Source organism: Marmota flaviventris, chromosome 8 (assembly GCF_047511675.1).
Source record: "Marmota flaviventris isolate mMarFla1 chromosome 8, mMarFla1.hap1, whole genome shotgun sequence".
Classification (NCBI taxonomy): domain Eukaryota; kingdom Metazoa; phylum Chordata; class Mammalia; order Rodentia; family Sciuridae; genus Marmota; species Marmota flaviventris.
In genome coordinates this window covers 1,745,522-1,765,316 of record NC_092505.1, presented here as the reverse complement: position 1 = coordinate 1,765,316, position 19,795 = coordinate 1,745,522, and the positions used below count along the sequence as shown (strand labels likewise).

At 59.6% G+C, this 19,795-nt stretch overlaps 1 protein-coding gene across 10 annotated transcripts; it reads left to right on the top strand.

The window, feature by feature from the left end:
* The first annotated feature begins 1,103 nt into the window (after nt 1–1,103).
* On the top strand, nt 1,104–19,074 carry Aire (autoimmune regulator). 10 transcript variants are annotated; one of them, XM_071614993.1, is made up of 16 exons: nt 1,104–1,430; nt 1,735–1,909; nt 2,151–2,306; nt 2,665–2,736; nt 3,221–3,334; nt 4,455–4,603; nt 4,789–4,869; nt 5,836–5,948; nt 6,948–7,047; nt 7,639–7,824; nt 8,472–8,593; nt 8,731–8,833; nt 10,046–10,114; nt 11,071–11,362; nt 13,583–13,636; nt 13,911–13,998. In XM_071614993.1, the coding sequence occupies exons 1-14, from the start codon at nt 1,281–1,283 to the stop codon at nt 11,146–11,148; spliced, it is 1,668 nt and encodes a 555-aa protein (XP_071471094.1). In that variant the 5' UTR covers nt 1,104–1,280; the 3' UTR covers nt 11,149–11,362; nt 13,583–13,636; nt 13,911–13,998. The 10 variants fall into 10 exon arrangements, with proteins under 10 accessions (XP_071471094.1, XP_071471092.1, XP_071471088.1 ...); XM_071614991.1 differs by having other exon boundaries at nt 5,833–5,948; XM_071614987.1 differs by lacking the exons at nt 11,071–11,362; nt 13,583–13,636 and adding an exon at nt 14,164–19,074 and having other exon boundaries at nt 3,245–3,334; nt 5,833–5,948; nt 13,911–14,039.
* The last annotated feature ends 721 nt before the right edge of the window (nt 19,075–19,795 follow it).

The window sequence follows — 19,795 nt, the reverse complement described above, 5'->3', positions numbered from 1 at the left end:
TGGGGGTCTGAGTGGCCTCAGCTCATGCTTGAACACTTTTGCCCAGTGTGCCCAGAGGAGAGGGCAGGAAAGGCCAGCAGGCAGCGGCCTCCGCCCCGGCTGTGGAGGAGAACCTGGCTCTCGGAGGGGCAGCCCAGGTGGGCCACGGCCAAGCGTCCCCGGGTGTCTGCGGCAGCACAGTGCAGGGCGTCACCCAGCTCCACGGCCACGACCCACAGCGCTGGCCTTGGGCTCAGAGCCCTGAGGTGGGCGGCAAAGGGCCTGTTCCCAGCCCAGTCTCCGGAAGGTTCTCTGGCTCCAGCCCTCCCTCCCTCCTTCCTTCCTCCTCCTCCCTCCTCCTCCTTCCTCCTCCCTTCCTCACTCCTCCTCCCTCCTTTATTCTCTCCCTTCACTGAGGACGGGAAACATCTTCTAGTTTGCTGAGGTTCACTGACGTCAAACCTGCGATCCTCTGGACCCAGCCTCCCAGTCACTGGGATTGCAGGAGGGTGGCCTGTGTCCACCCTCTTGTTTCTTCACAATTGCTTCTCAGAGAAGGAGTGGACTTGCCCGGAGTCACCCCAGGGAGGGCGAAGCTCAAAAGCCCACCCCACTCCTCCATCAAACTGGGGCCCTCCACCTGATCCCCACAGCCCAGACCTGGAGCACTGAGGAGGGACCCTCCACCAAGTGTGCAGGTCCCCCAGGGGTCAGTGCTCCCATCTAGCACCAACCCCCGTGGACGTTTCTCATCAGTGCCACTTGGAGGTGCCACCATGTCTGGCCAGCCCAGAAGAGGCTAGGGGCACTGTCCTGACTTCTCACCCAGGACAGAAGGGGGAAGCCAGAGCCCTCCCCTGAGCTCCTCTGCTGCACCGGGTTCCAAGGCAGTAGCCCTGAGGGTCAGTAGGTCCAGGGCTTGGCCTGCAGCCCTCCAGGGAGAGGAGGAGGCGGGGCAGGCTGGCTGCCTTGGAAACCTTCCCTGATCACAGGCCAATCTGCAATCCTTGCAGCAAAAGCCCCTGCCCTGATTGGCTCCTGGGCAGCGGCCTTTGCCCTTCCCAGGGTGGGCCAGTATAACAGAGCCCCTGGGCCGGGGCTGCCAGGCTCTCTGGAGCTGGCAGCTCTCCCTGCCTGACCACAGGGGCTTCTCGGCAGGGAGCGCAGGCAGGGCACGCAGACGCCTCTGACAGCCCAGGAGCTCAGAGGGACTCCAAGGCAGAGGGACCCTGAAGCCGAGGGACACTGTGGTGGGGAGAGGGGCTGCCAGCCTCCCAGCCCTGGGACCCCCACCCAGCCCTATGGCCTGCGAGACTCGGGCTGCTGGGGACTCGGTGCCGCGCCGCCTCCTGAGACTGTACCGCACCGAGATCGCCGTGGCTGTGGACAGCGCCTTTCCGCTGCTGCATGCGCTGGCCGACCACGACGTGGTCCCTGAGGACAAGTTCCAGGTGGGCCCCGCCCACACGCCAGCGGATGACCCCAGAACTAGTGCCCAGGATCGCTGCCCTAGCCCTCCCAGCCTCCCTGCCCCTGCCCACAAGCCACAGCCCTCCTGCCACCTCCCCCAGGAGCCAGGGGAGCTCTCCAGGACTGGGTGCAGGTGGCCCTGCCCCTCGCCCTCCATGCCCCCATACCACCGTCCCCAGGAGCCGGGGGAGGGGCCCAGAGGACCAGACCTTCTGCCGTCGCGGCTGCCTCCCAGCTTGGTGGGAGAAGCCGCCACTCAGAGGCGCCGCCTGGCTGTTGCTGCAGGAGACCCTTCGTCTGAAGGAGAAGGAGGGCTGCTCTCAGGCCTTCCACGCCCTCCTGTCCTGGCTCCTGACCCAGGACACTGCGGCCATCCTGGACTTCTGGAGGGTTCTCTTCAAGGACTACAACCTAGAGCGCTATGGCCGACTGCGGCCCATCCTGGACAGCTTCCCCAAAGGTGTGCCCGGCCCTGGGCTGGGCTCCTGGTTGGGTTCAGCCTTGTTGGGGGATTGGGGCAGCTGGTGTGAGGTGGAAGGTGTGTGTCGGGGTGTCTGGGGAGGCCCCCGGTGACCCCCAGGACTCTTGAATTCTAAGAGGCAAAGGGCAGAGGACTTGTCCACCTTGCTCTGAGGATGTCCAGTCCTGTCCTCCAGACCAAGGAAAGGCTCTAAGACCCTGCTCCTGCCCATGAGCTGCAGATGTGGACCTCAGCCAGCCCCGGAAGGGGAGGAAGCCTCCTACCAGCCCCAAAGTCTCAGTACTGCCACCCAGAGCCCCCACCAAGAGGAGGGCCCCGGAGGAGCCTCGAGCCGCCCCATCAGCAGCCCTGACCCCAAGGGGCACCTCCAGCCCAGGTATCCAGTGGGAGATGGCCATGGTCACAGTCTCCCCTAGGAGTCCCACCCCCTCCCTTTCTGGCTCCAGGGTGTCTGTCCCACCTGCCTGGGCACAGAAGCTGCCTGTCCAGGCTGCAGAGGCCACTCTGGGTACTGAGAGCCATACCCTGGACGGGTCTGTCTGAGTTTTTAAGTGGTAAAGGGGCAGGAGGGTCTCATTTTCCTTTCTACTGGTGAGGAAACCAGAGCCCAGTACCATGAAGGAGCCCACAGGGAGTCAGGGCCAGCACCTGACTCCACCTGCTGCCCTCCCACCTGGCCACCAGCATTGCCCCCGCCCCTGCCGAAGCCCCCTGCTCCCAGCTCTCCCTTCCAGGCTCCCACGTGAAAGCCAAGCCAAAGAAGCCAGAGGGCCACGTGGAGCCACAGCGCCTCCCGCTGGGGAACGGTGAGCAGGCCGGGCCCAGGGAGCTGGGGACACAGGGAGTGGGGCCCAGGGAGCGGGGCCCAGGGAGCTGGGGAACTGGGAGCCGGGGGGCCAGGGTTGGATGGAAGGGCTCACACCGTGGAGGGCTGTCTTGGGAGCAGGGCCAGGCTGGCCTGACTTCTCGCCCTACGGGCCAACCTGTGCAGGCACATGTCGAGAGAGGGGACGCCTGGGGTTTTAGCGTCACCTTCCAGGGACTCCACACTGTCCTGCACTGGGACCCTCCTTTAACCCCCGCTCTGCCCTCCTGTGATCCCGTCTTCAAGGCCCAGGCCCATGTGTGAGGAAAACATCTGCTCCTCACTGGGCGCAGCCTAGACTGCCTCTCCCATTGCCCAGGACACCAGCCCACAGACGCCCTGTGCTCAGAGCTGCCCAGGACGGAGTGGGGTTCAGGAACCATCCTCCCAGGCGACAACCCCCATTTGGGTGGTCCCTTCCCCAGGAATTCAGACCATGTCTGCTTCAGTCCAGAGAACTGTGGCTGTGTCCTCTGGGGACATCCCAGGAGCCCACGGGGCCGTGGAGGGGATCCTCATCCAGCAGGTGTTTGGGTCAGGTAGATGCACAGGGTGGGGAGAGGGTGGCAATGGGGACCCTCCCCTCTGCTCCCTGGTGGTCCCAGAGTGGAGGCAGCCAGCTTCCTGCACTGGCTCCGTGGGCTTTGGAGGGGCTGAGACGCTGAACTTCCCCGAGTGGGAGAGACTTCTGCCCAGCCAGCGGTCCAGGCCACCCCCAGCACAGGATGCCCATCGCCCCAGGTCACCTCCTCTCCACAGATGGGTCCTGCTGGGACACAGGTCACACCCTCAGTTGTACCCCACTCTCCACTGGGGATGGCCTGCAGCCTCGTGTCCTGCTGCCCCCGGTTCCATCCCTGCTCCGGTGCCGCCGGTGACGAGGTGTCCAGTCCCCTCACACCCTGGCCAGGCCCTTCTCCTGAGCCCCAGGAAGCTAGCGAGTGACCTACCTACCGGGCAGCCAGTTTCTGGCTATCGGGAGCCAGCGTGTCATCTGACCAGGACCCAGCAGGGCCTACTGGTGGCAGACCACCAGCCATCACGTCATCCAATCCACTGTCCCTGCCACAGAGTTCTCTCTGAGCTGGACACAGGCTATGGACACCAAGGACGGTCAGAGTGGGCCTGGGAGCAGATGCCAGCCCTGGTCTCCCCATCAGGGGTGGTCCCAAGGGCCCTGTATGAGTGAGCTAGGGCTGTTACAATGACCGCCAGACTGGTGGCCTCAACAGACCCCCAGGGTGAGGTGTGGGCAGGGCCACACCCTCTGCGGGCTCTGGGAGGTCCCTCCTGTCTGGGGCTGCCCGTCCCCCTGGGCTGTGGTGGCCTCACCCCAGGTTTTGTCTGTGTCACATGGCCTCTCCACACCAGTCATTGGGTTTAGGGTCCAGGGTGACCTCATGTTACCAATTACATCTACAAAGACCCTATTTCCAGATGGGGTTCTATTGTGAGGTTCTGGGTGTGTGTGGATTTGGGGGCCTGTCCAGTGTGGCACAGTGCCCGGGACCTGGACCTGCCTTGGCTGGGATGGGAGGGGGGTGGCAGAGGGGCAGCAAGTCACAGCTCATGCAGCCCGTCTCTGCCACACACCCCACCCCAGTAGTGACTGGGGCTGTGGGAAGCTGTGAGCCCAGGACAGCTGGCATCTCCTCCCAGGGGGCTCCAAGAAGTGCATCCAGGTTGGGGGGGAGTTTTACACTCCCAGCAAGTTTGAAGACCCTGGCGGAGGTGGGAAGAGCAAGACGCGCAGTGGTGGGGGTATGAAGCCTCTGGTCCGAGCCAAGGGAGCCCAGGGCGCTGTCCCAGTAAGCACTGCCCTGACCCCCTGAGGAAGGCTGGGCCCTGGGGAGGCTGGGGAGGCTGGGGTGGGACCCATCCCCCTCCCCACCTGGCAACTGTGCTGCCCTTGGGCCCGGGCTCTGGTGCCAGTGGCCACAGGTGCCCTTTAGTGGCCAGGGTCCCTCCACTGTGGCCCCCTTCTCCCTTGCAGGGTGGAGGTGAGCAGAGGATGATCCAGCAAGACAGGATCGCAGTCCTTCCAGCCCTCCCGGGTGAGCCCCAACTGCACCAGGTAACGCCCTAGGCCGTGAGAGGAGACCGCCCTCCCCATGGCCCCGTGCAGGTCTTTCTGAGGCCTCTATGCTTGTCCTGGGCACTCAGGTGCCTGAAGCACAGAGGCCAGAGCTCCTGCCCAGGCCTAGCGTCTCCTCCCCCGTGCCCCTCCCCTTCCCGGCTGTGTGTTTTTCTGATAAAACACAAGTTTCACATGAGTCTGAAAAGTGAGATCCTCTTGGACTTTTGAAATCAGTGTTGGTCCAGGCTGAGTGAGCGTCTCTCGGCTAGGGGGTGGCGGGGACTGCTGCCAGGCAGAGCTGGAGGATCCTCAGGGATGTCCAGCTGTCCTTGGCTCCCAGCACTACCTCTTGGTGAGGTGGACAGGTGTGGCCAGTGTCTGCCATCCTTGGTTACAAATCCCAGCACTTGGTTCCAGGTGCTCTGCTGGCCTTGAGCACTCAGGGTGGATAGTCCTGTCCAGCTCTGTAGCAGTGCCCTGGCTGTCCCATGCCCATGAATATTGCCTTGAGTGTGAAGGTCACTGCAGGACCAGCCTGGTGGCCTGGTGCTCCTGGAGGAGGTGCTGTCCCGACTCCTGGCTGCAGGATGAACACTACCCAGGCAGAGGCCCGGGAGGGTGGAGGCCCAGGGGAGGGAGCAGCAGGTGCCTGGGGCTGATAGGAGACTTCTTGGGGCCCCTCCTCAGGGGCTGCCTGAGGGTGGAGTACAGGCCAGGGGGCCACCAGGAACCCAGGGGCCACGAGTGAAAGGCTACTTCCATGAGGGATGGCCTGGCAGGTCTGTGTCAGAGCTAGAACCCTAGAGGTAGACAGGCTGTGGGCCAGCCAGAAGGCTGGGAGGGCCCTGGGAGTCCAGGTCCCCAGAGATGAGGCGCTGCAGGCGGGGCCGTGGCAGGGGAGGGGCTCTTGGGAAGGGTGCCCCCTCCAGGGTCTGCATGGCTCACTCTTGCCTGTGCCAGAAGAACGAGGACGAGTGTGCCGTGTGCCGGGACGGCGGGGAGCTGATCTGCTGTGACGGCTGCCCCCGGGCCTTCCACCTGGCCTGCCTGTCCCCACCACTGCGGGAAATTCCCAGGTGAGCACGTCGCCTGGCATCATGGAGGCTGCCATCCACTGACCCTGAAGGAGAAGACACCCAGAAGACTCTGGATCCAAGGGGGGAATTGAGGCCCTCCTGGGGGGCTTTGGTTCAGGGGCTGGCTGTGAGCGGGGCCTGGGTTCTCACACCAGGTCACCTGCCTCCTTGCTTGTCCACATAGTTTACCCAGGTCAACAGGACCCCTGAGGGCAGCAATGCCCCAAGCACAGAGACCCAAGGCAAAGGTGGCCATCCCATCCCCTCTTGCCTTAGGGGCATCCACCCCCTTCCTAGGCACACCAGAGTCCTGCTCCCAGGTGGACGGGGGGACACAGAGGCCACAGAGCCCCAGTCCCCAAGGGCTGACACTACCTCCAAGGACTGGTGTCACTGATCATGCCATGAGACCCTGACCTCGGTGGGGTGTGAAGCCTTCTCAGTCCACGTCTGAGCAGAGCAGTCTGTGGGAGGGGTGGCCGAGGGAACCCAGACCAGTTCTGCCCTGCGCTCCCGGCTGGGTCTCGTCTCTCTGAGCCCCTCTGTCTCTGAAAGGAAGGTCCAGCCAGGCCCTCCCTCCACCCCTCTGATGCTCACATTCTTCCTCTCCCCTTTGCCCCTAACCATCGCCTATTCCTGGGCATCATTCCCTTGTGGAAATGTGGGTGGTCCAGCTGAGGGGGGCCCACCAGCTGAGCACCCTGTGACAGACAGGCACAGACCACTGCAGGGTCCTGGGCATTGGAAAGTATGAGGGTTCATCAGAGAAGCACTCATAGGGCACACTGACCACGCTGGCCAAGGCTATCCCACTAGGGGTCAATATCCCACGTCTGGGCTCTCCTGCTCACGAGCACTTGCAGCCTGCTCCACTTCCCCACCTATAAAAGGAAATGGTGGCTTGCAGAGTGGCCAGGCCTCCCTTGCCTGTGGATCTGTGAGTCCATCTATAGTCTCTGCTTTGTCTTGCATGCTTCTGACTGGTGGCCACACGAGCAGCGGCACCTGGAGGTGCGCATGCTGCCTCCAGGGGAGAGTCCAGCAGGGCCTGCCCCAGGCCGAGGAGCACCGGCCTCCAGAGCCACCTGCAGAGCCCACGGTATGCCCAGGCCTGCCCCCAGGCTGGGTGACCTCTTCCTGTGTCCTGCCCCTCTGGAGTCCTACCTCCTGGCCACCCCTTGCTTTGGGCCTGCCCCAGTGGTAGAACTGTGCCCATCCCCTGCCTGATCAATTTGACCCTATAGTCAGCACCTTCCGTGAATCTCCTGCAGGGTCCCAGGGCGTGGGAAACTACCCTTACCCCGCTCTGACTGGGGGCCTCAACCCCCCCTAGCACCCTTGGGGCTTCACTGTGACCACTGATAACACTCTCCAAAGGTGTCTGGAGCCTTCTGTTGCAGCAAAGCCCTGAGGGCTATGACCGGGCCCTGTGCATGCCCAGTGTTTTCTCTGGGGCCCTAAGGCTACAGGGCACCCTGTTCTCAGGTGGGGAAAGGGCCAAAGACCTTGTTGAGGGCCAGGGAACCTGGACTTGCATCCAGGTCTCTACATCCCAGAACCCACTATGGGGTCCTTCCCACCACATCACCCCTTCCCCAGGCCCAAGTTCCAAGGTCCCTCTGGTCACTGACTCCCAGGAGGGGCTAAGCAGTGTCTTGCAGCCCTTGGAGTGTTGACTCTCGGGTTCCAGGCCCCCCTGGGACTGCAGCCAGCAGGAGAGGAGGTGAGAGGCCTGCCCAGGGAGCCACTCCCTGCTGTGGACACCACTTTCGCCCCCACACACCTGCTTGCCCCGACTCCCACAGTCACCCTGCCAGTGCTGGACCCTCCTGCCCTGTGCCCCTCCCTGATGAGTGCCAACCCAGAGGGGCAACAGGTGAGTGAGGGGGCAGCACTGAGTGCCGGGCACTGTCTTCAGGGGGCTAGGAGCTTTCAGGGCAGTTGGATGAACCTGAAATAGGAGAGAGGATTATGCCAACAGTGAAGCCACACCCTCCACACCTGAGAGAACTGGAGTAGGAATCAGAGGGGTTCAGGGTTTGGGGAAGAAGGAGGAAGCAGAGCGGCTAGGGGAGGACGATGGAGGAGGCTGCTGGGAGACACAGGCGCTCTGGGATGTGGAAGAGGGGGTGCAGCAGGGGCGACACATTCCCTGCTTCCAAACACCCACCCAACTCGGGAGCCGGGGCCTCACCACCGAGCCCCTCTGAAGGCAAGACAGTGAGGACCCAATGCCTCCTCCCCGCCGCAGCCCCTCTCGCACCCCCCCCCCAGGGGCTCTGGGCCAGCTCAGGGGCTCTGTGTCTGCAGGGCACAGCCTGAAGGTGCTGAGGTGTTCCTGCGCTCTGGGGACTTGGGAGCCGCCGAACTCACTATCTTCCAGCTGCCACTCGCAGCCTTGCAGTTTCCCTTGGGCGCCCCGGTCCCCTGGGGACTGACCTGCCATCTAACCCTGAGGTGGTCCGGAGGCAGGGTGCGGAGGGCCCGGGTTCCCAACCACCCCCCTCTATCGCTCTTGTGCAGGGTCCCGCGCTCGGCGCGCGGTGCGGAGTATGCGGGGACGGGACGGACGCGCTTCGGTGCGCGCACTGCGCCGCCGCCTTCCACTGGCGCTGCCATTTCCCGTCCGGAGCCGCCGGGCCGGGGTGAGTTGGGGTGAGTTGGGGTGAGTTGGGGTGAGTGGCGCGGCCGACCCGGACGCGAGGGTTGGGGAGGGAGGGTCGGTGTCCCCACAGCAGAGGGCGCTCCGGACCCCACCCAGGCCTCTCCGCCCCTCCGCCAGCACCCGCCTGCACTGCAAATCCTGCTCCGGAGACCCAGGCCCCGCCGCCAGGGAGGGAGCGCCAGCCCCCAGCCCCGCCGGCCCGCCCGCTGGGCCGGCCAAGGTCAGTGGGTCCGGGGGTGGGTCCGGGGGGCGGTACCTTGCGGGGAGCGCATCTCAGCGGAGACGCTGTACCCACTGACCGTGTGTTAGTTATTTTCATAAAGTATTTTTCATATAAATCGACTCTTTTGATAATTTAAATCTACTTAAAAAGGAAACGTCCTAAAAAATAGCAATTTTGAAGTCCTTGGATGCAGAGCTCGCCCATGGGCCTGCGAGCCCTCGGCCCCTAGGACTGCCCGGGGCAGGGGTGAAGGGACAGAGAGGGAGGAGGTCGTGGGTTGGGGCTGAAACAGGCCGCGAATCCGGTGCTGACCCTGGTCCTCCACGGAATCAGAACGTGGGGCCTTTTGTAGCCAGGGCGCTCAGAGGGCACAGTACCCGAGGTCCCAGCCAGCAGCTCTTTCTTCCGGTCCCCATGCCCCGCGTGATGTCAGATGCACAAGAAGGCCTACACAGGAGCCTGCAGTGCTTCTGCCTCTGACCAGACACCTGGGGCATCAAGGCAGGACTGCCCTGACCCCCGGGGGCTCCAGTGGAACCGTGGCCTGGGCCAGCTCCCGTGCTGTTTTACAAGTCTCTCCTGTCCCACGTGTGGCACTGGTGTATTCAGGGACACCACAGAGCCTGCTGGGCCCTTGCTTCCTGGGTCCCCTCCCACCAGGGGAAAGCAGCAGGAACAGTCCCCATGCAGACCCCTGGGTTGCCCCTGCTCCACCACCCAGGGCCAGCCCCACCTCTCGGGGCCTGTAATCCCAGACCAGACCAGACAGTGTGGAAGAGCTGAGATTCAGCAATTTTGAGCTACAAACCCAGCAATTTCATATGATTCAGCATCATGTGGGGCCCTCTCCTGCCTCACCCATAAGCCTGGGGATGGCTGGGGCCTCATCCCCACGGGCCTGGCATGCTCGTAGGCCAGTGACCGGCTGGCACCAGACCCCACCTTCTCTCTCTGGGCCTTGGGTCTCCTGGCCAGTTCCCAAAGTCCCAGAAGGCCTGTGGAACCCTTGGGGGCAGGCAGCCCTGAGCTCACTTCTGCCCACCCTGCCGCATGCTGCTGCCCCAAGGGTTCAGCATTAGAATCTGCTCTTGTGCTGCTGGCGGCAGCGCCCCCTGGCCCCCAGGCCTGCCAACTCTCTGCGGAAGCCTGCTTCTGTGTTCCCAGCAAAGCTGCAGGGTGGGGTTGACTCTTCCCTCTCTCGGGTTCCAGGCGGGAGATGACTCTGCAGGTCAGGAGCCAGTTCTGCACAGGGATGACCTGGAGTCCCTCCTGAGTGAGGTAATGGTCACCTGGCCTGGGAGATGCCCACTACTTCTCCACTGCCCCCACCTCAGCCAGGACCTCAGTCCTTACGTGGGCAGTAGGAGCATTGTAGACAACAGGGCTCCCAGAGTGGAGGTCAGGGTCGTCCCTGCCCCTGCAGCTGCTCCTCCAGGAGGGCGCTGGCCCTGCCATGCCCACACAGGAGCCCCAGGGCTGCCACCCCACATTGAGCCCCTCCCACTTCCAGCAGGCACACTAGGTCATCAGAGCCAGGACCCCAGAGGCCCATGGCCCACGGGCTCTCGGCACCAGCCCATGGTGCTGCAGCCCACCCTGTTCCCCAGGGGCACTGGGGTAGGGTGGACCCAGCACCTCTGTCCTTCGCTCTCCCCGCAGCCCGCTGCTTCCTAGGAGGAGCAGGTAGGTTTCCTGGGAAGAGCATCTGTTTCTCAGGGGCCTCGTTGTCTTACAGGAGGACAAAGTCCTCTAGTTGCTCCCACGCCACAAGTGGCCAACATGGCCTCCTCAGTGTCAGCCTGGTCCTTCAGGTTCCCACCACCCACCTGCCCTGTGTGGTGGGTCATATACAGGCAGACCCCCAGCACTGCAGATGTCTAGAGACTCCGGTCCTGAGAGGGACAGGTGACTCAGGCCCTGGATGAGGGTGTCATAGTTCTGAGGCGGGGCAGATATTTGGGGAACTGGAGGGCCTCCCCGGACTCCCCAGTCCTGTTGGAGCATCAGACCCCTGAGCCGAACGAGGGGGGACACAGGGAAGAGGCCACCCCAGAGGCAGAACAGCCGTGGAGGCCCTGCTCTGAGCTCAGCGAGGAGCACTGGACAAGGAGTCTCCTGCTGCTGGCAGTGGCCCTCCTCCCTCCCCTTGAACCAGAGGGTCAGAGGATGTGACTCGGGGTGGGGCGGGGCGGGCAGTCCTCTCTGAGGACCCACCGGGGCCTGTTGTCTTGCAGCACTCTTTCGAGGGCATCTTGCAGTGGGCCATACAGAGCATGTCCCGCCCGCTGGCCGAGGCGCCCCCGTTCTCCTGATCCAGGGAGGCCCAGGACCCTGTGACCACATGGCGGATGATCTGAGCCTGCACTCACACCGTGGGGCTCTTCTCAGAGGACAGAGGGGCACATGTGCAGGCCGGGCTGGGACCAAGAAGAACTGGAGAGTTCCAAGTGCTGGCCATGCTGGCCTATGGGGGACACAAGACCATCATGTGTCCTGAAATTAAAACCGCTTCTGTGGGGCTTGGAGGTGCTGCACTGCCTTGGTTTGTGGGGTGGATTCCTGCTCCTGCAGTGCAGGCCCTGCGGCTGGAAAGTCCCAGCAGAAGCCACAGGGAAGGGAACAGCTCCTGTGCCCCTGCAGCAACGTTAGGCCCTGTGTGGCCCCCGAGGCCTGTGGGGCCGGTCACACCTCTACCTCACCCCCCAGCACCCTCCTAAACTCGGATGGCCAGGCTCAGAGGTGGGGGGGGGGGTGGTTGTGTGGCGCTGCTCTCCGCAGTCTCCTCCCTTGGGGCTCTGAGGGGGGCTTGTGACCTGGAGGCTTGCTCGCTCGCTCGCTCACTTGTGCGAGAAGCCTGTGTGCACAACACTTCCCAGGCCTTGGGGTCCCAGAGGGGGATTCCGGTGGAGGGCAGTGACCTCACCTGGGGCGACTGCTGTGAAGCACAGACCAGGGCAGGGCCAGAGAGGACGGGATCTGGGCTGGAGCTCCCTGGAGGGGAGAGGAAATGGGGACGGTGGATCCGTCTGGGCACAGCAAGGAGGGGGCCTGCCCTGCTGGAGCCAGCATGGCCTATCTGCAGGACAGACAGGAGGTCAGGGGTTGGGCCCAGCCGGCCATGGGGGCCGGGACAAGGGGCCAGGGCTGTGCCTTATTTTATCACAGTGCCTGCCCTGGCACTTGACTTCAGTCCTGGTTCTGACCGACTCCTGCTGGGAATGTGGCTTGGGACAGGACCTCGCCCAGTTCCTGGACACATCCCAGGTGGAGGTGATGGCAGAACCTTGGTAACATCCCACCTGCAGACCCTGTGACAGAACGAATGCCCAGATGGGGATCAAAGACCCTGGGAGGGACGGGAGGGCCTGCAGGCCTCGCCATGCATGGCGTGCGGAGCTGGGACACATGTCCTGACGTGGGCCACATGGCTTGTGTCCTCGTGCCTGCCCTGGAAGGGCTCAGGAAGGGAGCCACAGCTAGAGGTGATAGCAAGGACACTCAGTCCCCTGTCTTTCAGTCCGCCACCCCCAGGGGCCACCTCTCTTCACAAGCCTTGGGGGCGAGATGGAGAGGCCATGGAGAAGGTCCGAGCTATGTAGTCCTGTCCACCAGTGTCCACACTACCCCCTCCGGCCCAGGAGACCCTCCAGCCCGTTCCCAGGAGTGCCTGGCCCTCCTCTCAGCTCAGGGAGGGCTGGCTCCACTGGGGCTCACTTGGGGGCCTGGGGACACCGGAGAGCTGGCTCCCCGAGTTCCTCTGTAGGCGGGGGCTAGGTGGGCCTCCCCGGGCCCAGTGCCCCCCTTTCTTGGGGCTCCTGGTTCCGTGCACCTGCGCTGTCTCCTCCATGCAGCCTGCTGCTCTAGGGGACCCAGCAGAGTCCCAGCCTCTCTGAGTCCGGCCGCAGTGGGCTCCGTGGGCCAGCTGGGGTTCCCCGCCAGCACTGTTCAGTCCTGTGAGAAACCCCAAGAATCCTGCTCAGGGTAGGCGTGGAGGGAGGTGCAGGATGACCCCCGCCCCTCTGGACCCTGGGCCAAGGAGGCTGCCGTGGGCCTCTCATGGACTTCGATGCTCTTGGAAGTCCCCTACTGCTGGTGGCCAGTGTGCCTCGTTTCATAATAGTGTCCCCTTAGCCAAGCCTCCTGAGGGAGCAGCTCAGCAGCAGAGCCCTGGCCTAACATCTGCAAGGGCCTGGGTTTCATCCCCAGCACTGGAAAAAGGAAAAGAGAAATCAAAGCCCCCACCCCCAAGCCTCCTGACTCTGAGGCAGGACCGTGGCTGGGCAGCCCTGGCTCGCTCTCCAGGCTGCAGCCCCTGGTGTCCGGAGTCAACTTGTCCTGCCCGTCCGTCCACCATCCAGAGCCCAGAAGGAGGTCTGCCCGCGACAGCCCCCAGTGTCTGCAACTGAGCCCGGGGCGGGTGCCGACGTGGTGGAACCAGCTGGACCTGCAGGCTGTCTATCTCAGAGCCATCCCCCACCTGTGGCCGGTGGCCCACTGTGTTGAGCTGCCCAGGGCCACAGCTCAGGGCCTCAGGCCTCGGGTCCCAGGTGCCCATCTCTCTCCATTCTGGAGGCTGCACTCAGAAATCAAGATGGGGGAGCGGCCTCCCTTCCTTGGCTTGGAGATGGCGTTGTCCCCCTGTGTCCCCACAGGGTTGTCATTTCTGTGTCCTGATCTGTTCTTAAAAGGCCTCTGATTGGATTAGGGCCCACCTGGTGACTTCATTTTATCTTACATCTTCCATAGTTGCATTCTGAGGGGCTGCGGGACTCTCTTGGACCACACGTGAGTCAGCCTCTTGTGAGTTCTTGACTTGGCCTTGATCTTGGGCTCTGTCCTTGGAGTCCAGTTTCAGCAGGAGCTCTGCACAGTCAGTGTGGAGTCTGACACCTGGAATTTGATCCCCCCCCCCCCATTGCTGATCGCCCAGCTGCCTTCAGCAGGGGCTGTCAAGTGAGCTTGGTCAGAACCCTGCCCTTGAGCGAGCCCCCGCCATGCCCCCTGCTCCTGGGCGGTGAGTCCTTGCTGGTCCTTGGTGTTTGGAGCTGAGTGTCCTCTCCTGCCTCTGTTGCAGACACCACTGCAGTGGTCCGGGTTTGCAGCCCTCATCACAGGAGAAACGCCTGATCAGAGCAGCGTAGAAGAGGAAAGATCTGATTTGGGTCATGGTTCAGTTCATGGTTGGCTGGTGCATTGCTTTGAGGTGAGGCAGAGCTTCTCGGTGGAAGGTGCAGAAGGAAGCAGCTCACTGTGGGCTGAAGGGGGAGGAGGAGGGGGAGGGGAGGAGGCAGAGGTGAGGTACCTCCAGGTCTCACCTCCACACACAGTTTCCACTCCCTCCCCAGATGCCATCAAATTATGATCCATCAATGGATCACTCCATCGATGAGGTCGGAGCCCTCAAGACCCACACTTCCCGAGAGCCCCCTCTGCACGCCGCTGCCATGGGGACCAGCTTTCGACACACCGGCCTTTGGGGACCTTCCAGACCCAAACCATAGTGTCCGTCTAGGAAAAAGTCTGCCTGGTCCAGCACTGTGAGTGCTTCTGTAGCAGTGGACACAGTTCAGCCCACGAGGCCTACAGGACTCCTCTCACCCCAGGAGACCACTGTGGGCTAGTCCACGGGCCCTCAGCTGTCACAGGCCAGATGTGTCAATAATCTATGAGCAATTGTCATCCTGCCCAAGACACCGTGTGGGATCGTCAGGTTCTGGGTTTGGAGAATCTGGAGGATGTCAGCGAGCCCATCGGGCTCTAGGAAACTCACTTGTGTCTGGAGATCATTAGAGTCGCAATGGCAAAGCAGGGCTGGACTCTTGGCTAAGAAGGTTGGCTGGACTGAAAGCATTCCTGTCCGCCCCGCCCTGTAACTGAGCTCCCAAATCCTCAGTCTGTTGACCTTAAGGCTGTTTTGAAAGAGGCCTCTGCCAGGTCTGCAGATTCCAAGCCTCTCAGGACCAGGGCCCCCAGGGGGCGGGGCTCTCGGTATGCAGACTGAGCCTCAGGTTCTGATGCCATCTGAGTTTCCCTACATCTGCCCACCTGCACCCTGGCCCTGAGCTGCAGGGTGGGCAGAGCCACTGGCCCACAGCGAGGCAGCCCAGGTGAAGGTCATCCTTGGCCCTACCCTGAGGAAGTCCCCAATAGGGGACACCCATTCTCTGGACGCTGGCCTGAGGAAGCACTCCCAGGTGACCCCCGGTCCCGCCATCTTTCATCGTGTTCCCCACTGCTTGTTGTGGGGTCCTGCAGGGACCTTCACAGGTGCTGAGTGGGGAGGGGCCCTGAGCCCTCTTGGGTCCTGCTCTACTTAGGCACACACGTGACATTCTCCCGAGGAAAAGGAAAGACAGCCAAGAACAAAAACAAAACCCCGTGGGTGGGTGTTTCCATGTTGCAGGGGGAAGGGCAGAATCCCTAAGGGGGCTCACAGCCCCTCCAGCTCCTCCCCTCAGCAGAGCCCTGCCCTACCTGACTCTGCATCTCCCCCAGAGCCTTGTGTTTCCAGTGTCCCCACCAGACCACGAGCCAGGGGCATGAGGGCAGGTTATCATGGCCCCCCCGCCCCCCGAAAGGGCGTTCCTGGTGGATGAGAAGCTGGTACACAGGTCATGTCCCAGACGGAGGCCAAGCTGGGTAGAAGGCCGAGGTGCCCAGTCAGCACTGGGAGGCAGACCCACCACATGAGGCACTTGGTTGTGGGGTTCACACATTCTGAAAAGTTGGTTCTGCCACTTATTAAAAAAATTTTTTTTGATACTAGGGATTGCACCCAGGAGCGCTAAACCACTAAGGCACATCCTCAGCCCTTTTTATTTTTTATTTAGAGACAAGGTTGCTTAAGGACTTGCTAAATTGCTGAGGCTAGCCTTGAACTTGGAATCCTCCTGCCTCAGCCTCCTGAGCTGCTGGGATTACGGGCGTGCACCACGACACCCAGAAGTTCTGCCTCTTTTGGAAAGGAACATCAAGTTGTGTGCCAAAGCCTGGGGATGGCTGTGACTCTCAACAGCAAGGCTGCAAGCAAGGGGAGAGAGGCGGAGCCCTCGCCTCTCTGCAGGCCAACATGCCCACCTTGAAGGTCTGCGAGCAAGCATCAGGGTGGGGTCACGCAGGGTCTTTAAAAAATGCTCCCCGCCAGGGGGCTGCTGAGTTGTGCTGCCCAAACCCGGAGCCCTGACTGTGAGCTGCAGGGAGGAAAGGGTGGTGCTGGGGTTCCACAGAGAGGCTGTGCACCCACCCAGGCAGGGCCAGGTCCACCCTGGGCAGCAAGCCTCAGGGCACTGAGGTCCAGGGCTCTTCCACATTCCAGCCTTTGTTCTGCTTCTAAACCTGAGGTCGGGAGTGGCCCGGATTCTTATCTGACTCTGACAGACCTCAACTGCAGAAGTTCCTTTTTCTACCTGTCCTGCTGTGTGGTGAGGACAGATGGGCTCTGGGCACCTCCTGCGAGCTGGGTGGTCCTTAGCTGCTAGGAAGCTGGAGGTGCAGGACAACTGCTCCCAAGTGAGCCCACCTGATGCCAGGTGTACACCAGTCTTACAAGGGCCTCGACGGTGGCCTGCGTCTGTGGGGTTGAACCCTAGGAAGGCTGGCTCACAGGCTCTGAAGACAGGGTAACTGCAGGGAAGGACCAAAGGAGGGAGACAGCTCAGCAGGAGCACAGGTTTACAGGACTAAACTGCCTGCCCAGGGGCCCACGAGGCTGAGCCCTCTTCACTTTATCTCTGGGGTTTAGGCCCGGCTCAGTCAGGGCTCAGTCAGAGTGACTCTGACGTGACTCTTGTTCTACAATGGAGGACGTGTTTCAGATTGGCATTGCCTGTCAGAATTAATATTGTCAAAATGGCTATACTACCAAAAGCACTATACAGATTTAATGCAATTCCTATAGAGGTTCCAAGGATGTTCTTCAGAAAAAGCAATCATGAAATCCATTTGGAAAAATGAGAGGCCCAGAATAGCCAAAGCAATTCTCAGCAAGAAAAGTGAATCACAATAACAGACTTTAAACTACACTACAGAGCTATAGTAACAAAAACAGCATGGTATTGGCACCAAAACAGACATGTAGACCAATGGAATAGAAGACACAGAGACAAACTTACACAAATACAGTTATCTCATACTAGACAAAGGTGCCATTAACATACATATGTCACAAAATGAAATCAAACCCCTATCTCTCACTCTGCACAAAAATCAACTCAAAATGGATCAAGGACCTAGGCATTAGACCAGAGACCCTGCACCTACTAGAGGAAAATGCAGGCCCAAATCTCCATAATGTCAGGTTAGGAACTGACTTCCTCCTCAACAGGACTCCTAAAGTGCAAGAAGTAAAATCAAGAATCACTAAACAGGATAGTATGAAACTAAGGAGCTTCACAGTCAAGGAAACGTCTGAGCATGAAGAGAGCCTACAAAATGGGAGCGCGTCTTTGGCACCTGCACCTCAGATACAGCATTATCTCTAGGAGACATGAAGAACTCAAAAAACTCAACACCAGGGCTGCGGTTATAGCTCAGTGGTTGAGCGCTTGCCTTGCATGCATGAGGCACTGGGTTTGATGCACAGCACCATAAAAATAAATAAAGATAAAACAAAGATATTGTGTCCGTCTACAACTAAAAAAATAAAAATTAAAAAACCCCAAAAAACCCAATCTATAAATGGACTAAGGAATTGAACAAACACATCACAGAAGAAATATGAATGGTGAACAGATATATGAAAACGTATTCAACATCTCCAACAATCAGAAAAATGCAAATTAAAACCACACTGAGATTCCATCTCACTCCAGTCAGAATGGCAACAATCACGAATACAAGTAACAATAAATGCTGGTGAGGATGTGTGAAAAAGGTTCACTCATACACTGCTGGGGGGACTGCAAATTGGTGCAACCACTCTGGAAAGCAGTATGGAGATTCTTCAGAAAGCTTGGAATGGAACCACCATTTGACCCAGTTATCCCACTCCTCGATTTATACATAAACAACTTGAAATCAGCACACTGCAGTGACGCAGCCACATCGATGTTCACAGCAGCTCAGTTCACAGTAGTTAAACTGTGGAACCGACCCAGGTGCCCTTCAACAGACGAATGGGTGAAGAACATGTGGTGTACCTACGTGATGGAATGTTACTCAGTGATAATGACTATGACTTTTGCTGGTAAATAGGTGGATCTGGAGACACTTATGTTAAGGAATAAGCCAATCCCCCCAAACCAAAGGCGGAATGTTCTCTCGGATAGGTGGCTGCTAACACACAACCGCGGTGGGAGGGGAAGATGGAAGTTCAGTGAATTAGACCAAGGGGAATGCAGGAAGGGAGGTGTTGTGTTACTGAAAGCTCGTCCTTGTCCCTGATGGCAACCCAATAATGAGGACTCAGTGTTGAGAAAAGTGAAAAAGAAATCTTTATTGCTTTGCTAGCAAAGGAGAAGCACAGGGGACTTTCATAGGTGTGATTCTGCCCCTCAGCAGGAGCAGGGGCTGTTAAAGAGGTGACTCAGGCTACCTCTCTGTTGGAGTGTGACTCACTCCTTAACTTGGGAAATAGTCTTTTCTGAGATCTTTTGGTGCCATCCCCAAGCCTGGTTACTTCAATCTCCTGCGGGTGTGTGCTCAGGGACAGATACTCTGCCTAGGGTGGGGAAGGTCACCCTGTTTCCCCTGAGATTAGGGAGGAGCAGGGAGAGAGGAAGAAGAAGAAATGACCATTTTAAAAATCAGTTGCAGTTGGGCTGGGGATGTGGCTCAGGTGGTAGCGCGCTCGTCTGGCATGCGTGCGGCCCGTGTTCGATCCTCAGCACCACATACAAACAAAGATGTTGTGTCCGCCGAAAACTAAAAAATAAATATTAAAATTCTCTCTCTCTCACAAAAAATAAAAAAAGTTGCAGTGGCCAAACAGCAAGGGCTAATTCAAAGCTTAAAATAGACCCCTGTTACAGAGTGGGACAGGAATAGGAAGACAGTGGAATGAATGTGACATAAGTTTTCTATGTACATATGTGAATGTACCATAGTGACTCTTCACAGCAAGACTGGGATCCTAATAAAACATATTCCATGTTTGTAAAAATGTCAAAATATACTCTATTGTCAGGCTGGGTCAGGCTGGGGCTGGGGCTCAGTGGTAGAGCGCTCACCTAGCGCGTGTGAGGCCCTGGGTTTGATCTTCAGCACCACATAAAAATAAAGAAAACAAAGGTACTGTCTCCAATTACAACTAAAAAAAATAAATATTTAAAAAAATATACTCTATTGTCATGTATTGTTAAAAAGAACAAATTTTAAAAGTGAATGCTATCTCCAAAATAACACTGGAAAAGGAAAAACACAAAACAAAATGGCTTATGTGTGTCAAGTTCTTCATGAGGGTAATGAAGGACATGAGAGGGAAGCTGGCCACTTCCTGTGTCTCCTGTCTTTAGGTGGGTCAAGGCAGAATGTTAAGCAAAAGAATGTGCTTCCAACTGGGCACGGTGGCGCAGGCCTGTGATCCTAGCAGTTTAGGAGGCTGAGGAAAGGGGATTGAAGTTTGAGGCTAGACTCAGCAACTTATGATGCCCTATTTAAAAACGAAAAGAAGAGGGCTGGGAATGCAGCTCCGTGGTGAGTCATTGCCTGGCAGGTACCAGGCAAACAGGCCTCAGGACTTCAGAGCTCGGGAGTAAATAAATACATAATAAACAGAAATACGCACACATCCTAGATCAGCCAACAGTTCTCATTAACGCTGCATGTGATCATCACCCAGAGGCAACCCACCGTCCCCAGGGACTCCAGTGGTGTCTGGCCCACTCGCCTGCTGGCCCTGAGCAGGGACTCTGGTGGCATGGCCACCTTTTCTTAGCACCCTGGGTTTGGCTGCAGTTCACAACTCTGAAGGCCCTGAGGGCAGGGGCCTGTCTGCTCTGCCGGTGGCTAGAAGACCCCCAC

Bases quoted from the DNA above. Each gene is read 5' to 3' on its own strand.
- Aire (XM_071614984.1), top strand. From the start codon at position 1,281: ATGGCCTGCGAGACTCGGGCTGCTGGGGACTCGGTGCCGCGCCGCCTC. The intron at 1,910-2,150 runs GTGTGCCCGGCC...CATGAGCTGCAG, and splicing joins CCTGGACAGCTTCCCCAAAG to ATGTGGACCTCAGCCAGCCC. The intron at 2,307-2,664 runs GTATCCAGTGGG...TCTCCCTTCCAG, and splicing joins AAGGGGCACCTCCAGCCCAG to GCTCCCACGTGAAAGCCAAG.